The 13,085-nt window shown below is 42.6% G+C and overlaps 1 protein-coding gene across 2 annotated transcripts in view; it reads left to right on the forward strand.

The window, feature by feature from the left end:
- The window catches only part of BTBD2 (BTB domain containing 2), a 32,486-nt gene extending 23,309 nt beyond the window's left edge, over positions 1-9,177 (forward strand). For both annotated transcript variants that reach the window (XM_083179422.1, XM_083179423.1), the window contains exons 7-9: positions 2,540-2,627; positions 4,785-4,931; positions 5,907-9,177. In XM_083179422.1, the coding sequence (XP_083035548.1) occupies positions 2,540-2,627; positions 4,785-4,931; positions 5,907-6,068 (397 nt within the window). In that variant the 3' untranslated portion in view covers positions 6,069-9,177. The remainder of the gene's footprint in view (positions 1-2,539; positions 2,628-4,784; positions 4,932-5,906) is intronic.
- The last annotated feature ends 3,908 nt before the right edge of the window (positions 9,178-13,085 follow it).

The raw sequence follows: 13,085 nt of genomic DNA on the forward strand, positions 1-13,085 counted from the left end.
TCTATGGTGGACTCAGGAGTCGAACCTGCTTGCAGGTCGGAGATTTGGCATCCAGGATTGGGTGCGACTCACGACAGATGCGAGCCTGCAGGGATGGGGTGCTGTGACCATGGACAGAACCTTTCAAGGTCAGTGGACTCGGTGGGAAGCGAGACTCCACATCAATATCCTGGAGCTGAGAGCTGTATACTATGCAGTATTACAAGCCCAGGATCTCCTCCAAGGTCGGGCGCTCCAGATACAGTCCGACAATGCCACAACTGTGGCCTACATAAATCGCCAGGGAGGCACAAAAAGCAGGACTTGCATGAAAGAAGCTTCCAAGATCCTGACCTGGGCGGAAACGTACGTGGTGGCTCTGTCGGCCATCTTTATCCCGGGTGTGGACAATTGGGAGGCGGACTTCCTAAGTCGTCACGCCCTCCACCCCGGGGAATGGAGCCTGAATTCACAGGTGTTTGCAGCCAATTGTGGACCGTTGGGGCCAGCCATCGATAGATCTGATGGCATCCCGGTTAAACCACAAGGTCCCCATGTATTGCACAAGGACCAGGGATCCCTGCGCAGTGGCAATAGACGCCCTGACAATTCCATGGGTGTTTCCCTTGGTGTATCTGTTTCCACCCATACCGCTTCTGACAAGAGTTCTAAAAAGGGTTCGAAGTCAGGGAGTGGAAGCCATTCTGGTGGCTCCGGACTGGCCAAGAAGGGCTTGGTTCTCGGATCTACAGAGCCTGCTGATCGAGGATCCTTGGCCCCTGCCTCTAAGGAGAGATCTCACACAAGGCCCTTGCGTCTTCCAAGATTTAGGGCGGCTACGTTTGTCGGCGTGGAGGCTGAGCGGAAAATCTTAGCTCAGAAGGGTCTGCATTCATCAGTTCTCACCACGATGATTCAGGCCAGAAAGCCGGTAACAAACACCCACTACTACAAGATCTGGAGGAAGTACGTGGGTTGGTGCGAGGAGCTGAAGGTCCCCCCAGCGAAGTTTAACCTAAACAGGTTATTGTGCTTCTTACAAGCGGGATTGGATTTGGGTCTCCGTCTGGGCTCACTAAAAGTCCAGATCTCGGCCCTGTCCATATTCTTCCAAAAGAAATTGGCTACCATCCCGGAAGTACAAACATTCCTTCAGGGAGTGCTTCACATCCAGCCTCCCTTTTGTACCTCCTACACCTCCTTGGAGTTTGGATGTTGTTCTTAATTTTCTTCAATCCTCCTGGTTTGAACCGTTGGAGTCGATAGAATTGCGGTATATCACCTGGAAGGCGGTGGTCCTTTTGGCCCTAGCCTCGGCTAGAAGAGTGTCCGAATTGGGAGCTCTCTCCTGTAAGAGCCCCTATCTAATTTTTCACTCAGACAGAGCGGAGTTGAGAACTAACCCGCGATTTCTTCCTAAGGTGATCTCTTCCTTTCACCTTAATCAGCCAATTGTAGTCCCGTCTGCATCTAGTTCACCGGATATTCCGGTATCCCTGGATGTTGTGCGTGTCTTGCGTGTGTATGTCCAGAGGACGTCAAGAATCAGGAAGACAGATTGTCTATTCATTCTGTATGACGCACAAAAGAAAGGACACCCTGCATCTAAGCAATCCATTGCTAGATGGATTAGGACCACAATCCAACAAGCCTATGTGACGGCAGGCATGCCGACACCTCCGGTTTTAAAGGCTCATTCCACCAGATCGGTGGGCGCATCCTGGGCGGCTGCTCGGGGTGTGTCAGCTCTGCAGCTTTGTAGAGCTGCTACATGGTCAGGGCAACACACCTTTGTAAAATTTTACAAGTTTGATGCCTTAGCCAAAGAAGATACCCAGTTTGGGCAGGCAGTACTGCAGCAGTCTCCGCACGTACCCTCCCGTTCTGGAAGCTTTGGGACATCCCCAATGTCTTAAGACCATTCCCAGTATCCCATCAAGGACGTTAGTGAAAATAGGAATTTAATACCTACCGGTAATTCCTTTTCACGTAGTCCTTATGGGATACTGGGCGCCCGCCCTGTGCGGGGGTCTGGCTGCAGCTTTATTCTGCTTATAAAGTTCAGAAGTTAACCTAGGGTCTTCTGGTTCTAAGGTCTAGTTCAGTGACCTTGTTAAAGAAAATCCATCCAGTTGGTGGTATTATAGTTGTTTTTTATTTTGTATGAATGCGGGTGTGCTGGCATAAATCTCACCACACTATTCACACTTATGTTTACATAGGTGACACAAGTTATTCCTCTCATATGTACATTCTCCTTCGGGCACAGTTTTTCATTAACTGGTTCCTGGGTGGGGAATCAGAGGGGAGGAGCCAGCGCACCCAGCTTCAAAGTTATAGATGTGCCTGTCTCCTGCGGATACCCTCTAATACCCAATGTCTTAAGACCATTCCCAGTATCCCATAAGGACTACGTGAAAAGGAATTACCGGTAGGTATTAAATTCCTATTTTTAAATGTAATTTATATTTTGTTTTTGTGCACATCATGAAAAGTCTACTTGCTTCACTCAGACTCCATGTTATTATTTTGCTAATATGTCTCTTTGTATACCTTTCAGATTTTCAGTTAATAGGAGAATATTTGTTGTGGGCTTTGCACTGTATGGGTCAATACATGGTCCCACAGATTATCAAGTAAACATACAGGTATGGATTTTGTATTTATTCCGATTATGTGTATTTTTGGTACTGGTCAGGAACTTCACTCAAGATTCTAGCTTTTTACAACACTTTTATGGAAAAATACTTAAAAAAAAAAAAAACCTAAAAATTGCTTTTGTCTTTTTTAATAGACTGTTCAATTACAGTAATTTAAAAATAAATTCCTTAGTTTAGTGTGCACCTACATACCCTCCAACATGACCCATTGCATTCGGTACACAATGCTCTGCTCCTGGACTTCAGCAGCCCATACACGCTGCTATGAGGGCGTGCTTTCCGTGCTGTACTAGCACGGATCACATTGCATTGCATGTGCATCCGTTGTGCATGCAATGCGATGCAATGTGATGAAACCTTAGTACAAAAAGTATGTGCTTGCACATACTTTTTGTACTTGGGTTTCATCACATTGCATCGCATTGCATGCACAACGGACGCACATGCAATGCAATGTGATCCGTGCTAGTACAGCACGCCCACAAAGCAGCGTGTATGGGCTGCTTCCCTCTTAATGTATGAGTGCCGTCACCGGAGTTGAAACACCCTTCTCGTCAATTACCTAGTTCCACACAGGTGATGGCAATCATACATTAAGAGGGAAGTCCAGGAACCGAGCATTGTGTACCGAATGCAATGGGTCATGTTGGAGGGTATGCACCTATAGTTTGGCAAGGAGATTTAAAAAAAAAAAGCCAATGAAGAATTTTTTTTTTTATTTCTGTAAAACGTGGATATAATGGAACTTCTAGCCATATCAAACGCTGAGCTTGAACAGCTGTAGTGAAACAACACTTTTAAAACCTGAACCACTTTTTGAAGCAATAAATCACTGAGGTATGAGCACAAATGTTTAAAGTTCAGCCCCATATCCAGATATGCAGCCAACCACAAGTCTTCTACTGAAATGCGTGTGTGCATTGCCCTCTAAAGGTGCCCACACAAGGTACAATTGGCAGGTGCGATGAGATGCACGCTCCCGCACACATCCCATCTCACCGCTCAAAAAGTATGCGGTGCACATACTTTGTCCTAGATTGCATTGCAAAACATATGCGATGCAATCTAGTCCAAATTGCATACAATAATTGTACTGTGTATTGGCACCTTTTTAATGTTTCCCCCCCCCCCCCCCACCCCTTTTTTTTTTGCTAGCAATCTCCTGAAATAACTTGATTGGTAGGACTAATTAGTTTGCCCAGTTTTCAAAACATGTGTAACTACAATATTTTTAAAATGACTTCTAATTCTAAATTATAATGCGACTTTGAGCAGTAAAACAATAATAAATAGATTAATTGAAATGGAACTAAAAAGGCTAAAAGCATTTATTAGATGGTGTGTGTAAATGTATTTTTTTTTTTTTAAATCCGGTTGATACCAGATGGTTGACATGTTCAAAAGGTTGACATGAAACATGAAGGGCCAGATGTAATACAGCATGGGTCCTCAAACTGCGGCCCTCCAGATGTTGTGAAACTACAAATCCCAGCATGCCTTGCCACCGTTTTGCTAAAAGGGAGTGTTAAAACTGTGGCAAGGCATGCTGGGATTTGTAGTTTCACAACATCTGGAGGGCCGCAGTTTGAGGACCCATGTAATACAGTGTGAGTACAGTGTACGTGCAGGATGCCGGTGTTCACATACAGGTTTTATTAAAGGGGCAGTCATTTACAAGTCAAAACCATGCCTTGTAAATGACTGCACCTTTAAACAACTTCCAAGTATGGCCTGCTTCCTGCAAGGCTGCCGGATTCACTCCGCATTACATCCGCTCCACATTACTTGCCCAAAGTTTTTTTTTAAAATGTCATATTTTACCATTCCCAATCGGAGTCCGAGTGGATAGTAAAGTGTGCAGAGTTCATTAATTTGGTGTCCATGTCATGAAATCTACAAATTCACACCAAAAAAAACCATGAAAAACTCATGTCCACCTTTTTGTGTTGACATTTTGTCTGTTGACCTTTTCCCACTTGACATTATGGGGTTGACCTACACATTGTCGACCTTTGTAATATACATACTGTGATGCAATTTTGCCTGCATGTGTAAAGAATAAATTCAGTTCCCGTACCCACACCAGTCTTTCTGTTCCCATAATTGTTCTTTCCACTGCATCAATCTGTCTCTTCTTTCTCCAAGATTATTCACACGGACAGTAACACTGTCTTAGGCCAGAATGACACCGGTTTCAGCTGTGATGGCTCTTCCAGCACATTTAGGGTGATGTTTAAAGAACCGGTGGAAATACTTCCCAACGTTAACTACACTGCTTGTGCCACACTAAAGGTAAGGGCCACTTCAGCTGTCCCAAAGCAGTACTAGGCATACTAATTTAAAGGCAAAAGAGTTGGTGGAAGTGATGTATACTTGTCAAGTAAACAGTTTGCAGTACAGTTGCAGACAATAGATCTGATTGTGGCATAAATAAAATATGATTAAAGAGAAAATAACCAGGAACTGAAAAAGATCAAAGAAAATTGCCACTCTAAACAGAGGTGAAGATGAGGGTATGGTAGGACTGTATGTACAAAATATTAATTCCCAGAATATTTTGACATCCCCTTAACTGTTCCCTCAGAGAAGCAGTTGGAACAAAATACATTGTCTAGATAAAATTGTGCTCTTTACTTTAGCCACTGTGAAAGGCCTATATTATTATAAGTTATTTTCAATTTCTTCAGGGGAAATTTACTAAGATGGAAGTTCTATTTCACATGGGATGTTGCTATGGGCAACCTCTCAGACACACTTTCTATTATCTTCTAGACCTGGGGTTGCCAACTCCAGTCCTCGAGAGCTCTTCTTTTCATGTAAAGAGTATTCTATTTTTGTTACCTGTGAGGACCAGTGTGATTGTTTTTTATATGGGAGCCAATAGGTTTTTTTTTTTTTCCTGTGGGGATCTCATGGTGTGCCTTGGCAACTTTTTAAATATTATTTAGTGTGCCGCAAGTTGAAAATCACTGAGCTAGTTGTTAAGTGTTGCCAGAATCAAAGGAATTAGCATAACATACTGCATGTGTATATATTTTACATGCATAGCATACTAAATATACTAAGATTGGAGTTCTATTGAAGATGGGATGTTGTCCATAGCAACCAATCAGATTCTGTCTTCTCTTCCTGAAAGTGCTAAAGAAGTAGAATCTGATTGGTTGCTATGGGCAACATCCCATTTTCAATAGAACTCCCATCTTAGTACATTTACCCCTCAGTTCAGTTTTGGGCTTTAGTAAACTACTTGCTGCTTCTGTATTTCAGGGTCCGGATTCTCACTATGGTACTAAAGGACTGCGCAAAGTTATACACGAATCTCCAACTACTGGCGCCAAGACTTGCTTCACATTTTGTTACGCTGCAGGCAATAACAATGGAACCTCAGTTGAGGATGGACAGATTCCTGAGATAATCTTCTATACATAGGCTGGATAGAAGCTTCTATGGAAATGACCGAAGGCCTGCTGTCCTTCCCTGTGACTACAGCAGAGGGAAAAGATTTGGCTGGTTTCAGGAGGCCGATTAATGTGCCTAGTATAGGGCACTTTTCAGTGGGGATGGGGAGAACTGGCATAACATTTTCATTGGGTACTGCGCCCCTCTAGTGCTGCCATCTATCCCACACTTAGCAAGTCATCAGCTTTTTGGCATGGCTACTAAACATTACCATTTGCCTGTTCCTAATCTCAGTCAGGGACCTGTACAAAGCCAAAAAACTGATCTTAAGCCTTCTGTTCCACCTGAGTCAATGATGCTCCATGTAAGTAGTAATCCTGCAGCCATCAGTGCTAGTGTTGTATCTAGCCTTTACATGTTAGGAGGAGAGGCAGGGGGTGAGTAAACAATTGTCTTTAAAATTGTTGTTTATTTGGAGAAAAATAGAAAATATCAATACAAAAAATATATATATATAAATATAGAATATTTTTCTGTCTATAATTGATTATGGTGTAGTGCTCTGATTGGGCAGTTGGTCTTTTTGACAATGTTCCTGATGGCCCATGCAATCTTACGAAGAGATGGATGACTTGGGGTACATTTTGGCAAGGCAGTGTGTGTGTGTGTGTGTGTGTGTGTGTGTGTGGAGGGGGGGGGTTTGCTCTCCATCCATATTGCTCCACCTTGTGGCCATATCACATAAGAGGCAGTGTTACAGGCCCCCTGGGATATAGAAGCCATTTTTGTTTAAATTGGGACAATCTACAATTTTATGCACTTAGGCGTCTCTCCCTTCAGCAAGAGACAACAGACTTCCAATGTAGCTTGCAGTTATAATGGTCACTACTGCTAATTTATTGTTGCTGCATCATCAGCAGTTGTTACATTTACTCTTCCCCCTCATTCTTCCTGCTCTGCTAATGCTGCATATGCCAGTCAGCCATTTTCTCAACTGGTCCTTTTCCACCTATCATTTCATTTACCCACTAATAATTTATCATCTTTATTGCTTACACATTTTACAATTGCATCACCCATTTTCACTTTCACCAACTCAGCATATTTCGTGCTGTATAGCACTAAGCACTTTGCCACCAATAATTGTTTCACGTTTCTTTCTCCGTCTGGCCTTGCAGCAGGATGCATTCCACTATATACCAATGTAAATATTCTCAAAATGGTTTTATTAATCTGTCCTTTCCTGCATCTGTGACTGACCTTTTCTTAAATTGTCATCAACATTTCAGTTACTTATAAATCAGCACTTTGGTCACTTTGTGTTTAAAATTCTTATGAGTGCAGCGGTCACATGCTGTCTCCTACAGTGATTTCTGTCTGTTTGTTCCATACAAAAAATAAAAGTATTGTATAGGTTTGTATTGGTAAAGCAGCAGAGCACACCACTTCAAGCTATCCATTTTTACACATGTTCCACATTTGAGCTTTAGGGTCTCTATTTGGGTTCTCATGTCTCTTTTTTTTTTTTTTTCTATTTGCTTAAGTATGAAACTGACCAGCTATTTTTAGGAAATAGGAATTGATTTGGCAAAGTTAAGGCCCATACACACTGTGCGACTGAGTTGAAAGCAGCTCAGTTTGCTGTTTGAGCTGCTTTCAGCTCGGAATCTGCCCAGTGTGTACGGGGCAGTGATGAGGGCTGATGTGTGCTCCCGCATCATCGCTAGCCCAGCCACTCATTTGCTGGTATTACCAGCAGATTAACGACTGGGTGGACAGCTTCACATAGCATCCTGCTATGGAAAGTTATCCAGCTCTGGGGAAAATCACTTAAATGGGCAAAAATCATTCAGTGTGTGTATGCATTGAGCAATTTTCCCCATCATCCCTGTTCATACAAAATGGGCAAAATCGCCCTGTGTATATGCACCTTTTAAGAAAGTGCTGTTATTTCAAATTAAATAGGTTGCTAAGGAGACCATTGTACGATCAGGACATTGTATAGTGGGGCAACCCATGCCAATTGTTAGAGAGGACCTTATTGTAAGTTCATAAGGGTCTTTCACACGTCGGGCTCAATCCAGTTATATGCTTTGATCATGCAGGTGATGCAGGCTGCCTGAACTCTCACACAAATGCTTGCTGCCACATATGGCTTCAAGTAATTTTGTGCCATCTGGTCTGGCGGTTCAGGCGAGAAGTGCTGCAGCAATGGCACACTGCACCATTCGCTTGTAATTGGATTCTGCCTGTAGTCTCACATCTCTGTCTTCGTCCTTTTATTGTTTTTAAGTTGAGATATCCTGTAACCATAAATAATATTTCCATATCCTAAGTGTATCCTATTCTTGAAATTGTATTGCCTCTCTAATGAGAAAAAACAGGTAGGAAGGCGTTGGGGAGGACCAGCGAGGCATGTGGCTTTTTTCCCTCAATACTGCGGCTACGTTTGTTTTGTGTGTGTCTCCATGATCACTTTCTTCTATCAACAATATGTTGGCAGCAGACACAGAATGCATTGCAGACCTTACTAGGTAGCCAATAGTTGGGCTAACCAAACCACTACAGAATTTTCTGCTTTTGTATTGCATTTTCCTTCAAGAGTTAGGGTACAAATAATGGCATTATTATATTAGAAGAACAGAAAGAATGTGGCCCATGCTTACATTTAATCTATACATCTGGCAGTATACAACTTGTCCTGTACAATGACCTCTGGTCAGTCAGTGGCTTGTGTTCAGATTTTGGTAGCTGGACACCTGACATTATTGCACATAGAGGAGCACTTCTTTAGAATTATCACGCTTTATTTACAACCTTCTCTGCTATACCTCAAATTCCATTAGGGCTTCTGCAATAATGAAATCTCCATGCCAAAATTATTATTATTTTTTTTTAAAGAAAATAGAGCTTCTACTACTTTTTCATATTCTTTATCATTATTCTTGAATGTAAATATGTTTGAATTGCTGCCCTCTTCTGTCTTGAATTACTTTTACACCTGTCTATTACAAACACCAAGCTCTATATTCTGCATCTTGAATGTATTAAGGTGTTCTTACACCACTCTATCTACACTCCCACCTCACCCTTCCTCTCACTTTGTAAATAGACAATGAATAAAGACATCTAATAAACAGTGTTCTGTTTACTTTGGATAGTACAGCTGTCTTACAAATGCATTGCAAATAGAGAAAAGCTGTACTCATTCAGTGTTTCCTAAGGAGAAATAAGCAAAAAAGTTTTCCATGTTTGTTCCCCATGTTTCTCTAATGTTGATGCAGCTCGTTAAAATTTACTCCACAACAATAACTTATTTGTTGTATTTGAAGTTTGATTTAGTTCCTCACATCTCTTGCAGCAGGGCCTTGGACACTGGACCATGGGATTGCAGTTTGGGTTGGAGCTTAGCATTTAAACTACTGTAACTTTAAAATCTGAGCTTCTCCACCCTGCAACCAAATAAATCCAGTGTTCTTTAGGTGCCTTAAGGAGTAAAGCATACTTTAGATACAGTGTTGCTTTCCATTAACATAACACCCCTCTGGCCTCCTCAGAGGACCTGGAGCCTGTTACGCTATCTAACCTCTTTTAAATAGAGATGTGTCATTCACGAGTGAACTAGTTCGTTTAAACAGTGCTATTGAAAAGTAGTTATTTTTGGAGGCCTATTGTGATATGTTCTGTTTTGGTTTCATACTATGTATTTGCCTGAGCACAGCAGTGTCACACATGGTAGCTTAGAGGAACTGTACGGAATCATTAGGCTGTGTCAGTGAACTACTTACAAGGACTCGAGTTATCAGACTTCATATCTGCAGAGACTGGTCAGGACCCAGTACCAGAAGCAGCAAGTGTTTGGACACCTGGACTTATAGCAATGTGATAGTATCACAGAAAGGTGAGCCCTATGAGCACACATGCACACACTCTCACACTCACACACACACACTACTTTTAACTTTCATTTTACAGCATCAGATTCATAACAGATTCTACGCTCAAAACAGAAATAAGTGAGCTAGTGAACTGCTCACTGAGTGATCAAATGAGTAATTCTCTTTTTAGTGAGTCGCTTTGCCCATCTCTACTTTTAAAGAGTGCAGTACTGTCCCTTCTATGATGCTGGTGGGTTGTATGCCAGCTTTCCCTAGGGAGAGTGTACACTAGAGTCCTGTATTGGGCAAAGAGTGTTTTTCCTGGTAGTAGGGGGAAGTACAATAGTCTGTAGTAGGTGAGGTGTAGCAGATACCTCCCACAGAATGCCAGTCCTTAAGCAGATTTCTTAATCTGCAAGGCTAGCGGGAGGGTGAAAGAAACTGTGCATTCTTCTCCTTTTTTAAGTTCCCCTGATTAGTCTTCTTGCTGGTCAACCTCAAGATGGTTCCATACCAGTGCCACAAACACAGGCAGTCAGCTTTTGGGTCATCTTTTCCCTCGGCACAGTAGCACAAAACTACACTTTAGCCATGCAGTCGGAGGACAGGACCTACTGCTGCCGGTCTCCCTGCTCTTCCTTCAAAGGTATGAAAGCAACACTGACTGGGGACAGTGAAATTGGCTTTTCTACACTGCAAACTGTGTTCATGGGTGTGACTTTTCTCCTCAGCGGTATCCAGACTGGTCATAGAATGACTCAAGATAGACAGTCATATGGTCCACCACTAATGCTCGACAGTCAAAAGGTTGAAAGACAATAGGTCGACGGGGTTTAAAGGTTGACAGACAATAGGTTGACATGGTCAAAAAGTCGATATGCATTTTTTTTTTGTACAAAATTTTCAGCCGACATGTACCGTCAGCCGGTTTTTCATGCCCTACCATCCACTAGGTTGTGGAGGGAGAATAAAATAGTGTGCATAGCGCAGCGAGGCACCGAGCCCAAAGCATGGCAAGCTCAGCGAGCCATGTGAAGGGACGCGGTATACTTGACAGTGTCCATATTACCCTATGTTGACATAGACACCCTAAAAACATGTTGTCGACCTTTCCAATGTCGGCCCTTTGACTGTTGACCATATGATTGTAGACCTAAACCAGTGATGGCTAACCTTGACACTGTTGTTGAACTACACATCCCAGCATGCCCTGCATCAGTTTTCGCATGGCCAAATAATAAACCTGTAGCAGGACATGCTGGGATGTGTAGTTCAACAACAGCTGGGGTGTCAAGGTTAGCCATCAATGACCTAGACACTGTAGATCAGGCATGTGCAACCTGCGGCCCTCCAGCTGTTGTGAAACTGCACATCCCAGCATGCCTTGCAATACTTTTGGCATTCCCTAATAGCAATACTATGGCAAGGCATGATGGGATGTGTAGTTTCACAACATCTGGAGGGCTGCAGGTTGGACATGCCTACTGTAGATGTTTTATACCATAAACCGCCTCTGCTTACTACAAGAAGACTTAAATATTTGACCTTTATTATCATTATTATTCTATTATTGCCTCTACTGTTCTGTGTAATTTCACAGGGACAGGTGTAATTTGCTCAGTATTCTGTAGTGTTATTAGCTGTCCAGCATTTTGTCTGCCTGGCATTTGCTGTATGGGATCTAGGACAATCCAGCCATGTTTAAGAGAGAGGGGGGGGGGGGGGGAGGAAAGAAAGCTCTATGTGCGATTTCAATTGTGACCACTGTAATCTTTCCTTGGCATGCGGAGAGGTGAAGTCTGAGTGGTGTTAGGCAAAAGGCTGCAAAACGGCAATGTCTGCCCATGCTCCAGACCATTAAGTGTACACCGTGAGGGTTCTAAAATTAATTCTTATAGGGAGTCCTCCCAGGACTCTGTCGGACAAATTAAAAAATGAGTAGGATAAATTTATGGACACTGGCGTCATCCTGAAGCTTAAGGACCCAAAACCTCCAGTCTTGGATAGACTTCATTTCTGTGGTGTGCCACTCATGAATCCACATGCAGCAGTCTACGATGCTCCGAGTCCATTTGTATCGCCACATGACAAGTTTTCCTTTCCCTTCTTCAGGTCTTTCTAATCTAGGAAGTCTGGAAGGCACAGTATTAAAAACTATGTTTAGAGTAGGTATCCTGCCTCCCTCAGTTGATGCTACAGTAGCGTATTTAGCTATTTATCCACTACATTAAAAACACTCCACTAAATTAAAAACATTTTATAGGCTCCTGTCATATGGCTTCAATAACCTCACCATGGATGGCTTGAGCTATATAATATTGGGAAACAAACCCCTTCAGTGTCTTCACAGGTCTAAAGCTGGGTACACACCTACAGATTTATCTGGTGAGAATAAAAGTCTGGAAATGTATGGGAGCATATGAGACTTAACCATTTACTCCCAAACACTGAAAACCCAACAATAGGCAGATAAATTGGTTAAATCCATTTTATTTAGCAAATGTATACAAACAATAGTTTGTATCCATATCTCTGCATTTAGGAGCGAATGGCTGATTGCCATATGCTCCCACACATTACCAGATTTTTTTTCTCACCAGACAGATTGGACAAATAAATCTGTAGGTTTGTACCCAGCTTTAGAATTCCCTACTGGAATTGGTAAAACACCTTCATAGTGCAGGTAAATTGAGGTCATAACTGGATGGCATTAGTGGCCTGGCTACCATGGGAAACCATACTGTTCTGGGGGCTCAAAAAAAGCCACTTTCAATTTTTTGGGGGGGGGTTCTCTTTCCAGGATTAAGCATCTACCACCATTACAAGGAGTTCAGTTTCTACATGTAGGTTTTTCTGTTGCCACTCAGCACTCGGAGGGCCAGAACTCGGCAGAAGCCTAGTCCCTAAGAGGTCCCTTTCCACCTAGTCCTGTTGCAAGATGAAGGGCAGTTCAATGACTGCGAAATGTAGTTGGCTTCACATGCCTGGATGGCATTATTCCTTTTTCAGAAGTTTAACGGATCATTATGATCAATCTTAGATCTTTGTGCCTTCAACACCAGGTGGTTAGTAGATTTATTTTAATATAATCTTTTTGATCAATGATCCACATCGGGGAGGCCAATTTGTTGACCTCATTGGAGGTCAGGAATGTGATGAATTTAGGCAG

This window comes from Crinia signifera, chromosome 1, assembly GCF_055691185.1.
Source record: "Crinia signifera chromosome 1, ASM5569118v1, whole genome shotgun sequence".
NCBI lineage: Eukaryota > Metazoa > Chordata > Amphibia > Anura > Myobatrachidae > Crinia > Crinia signifera.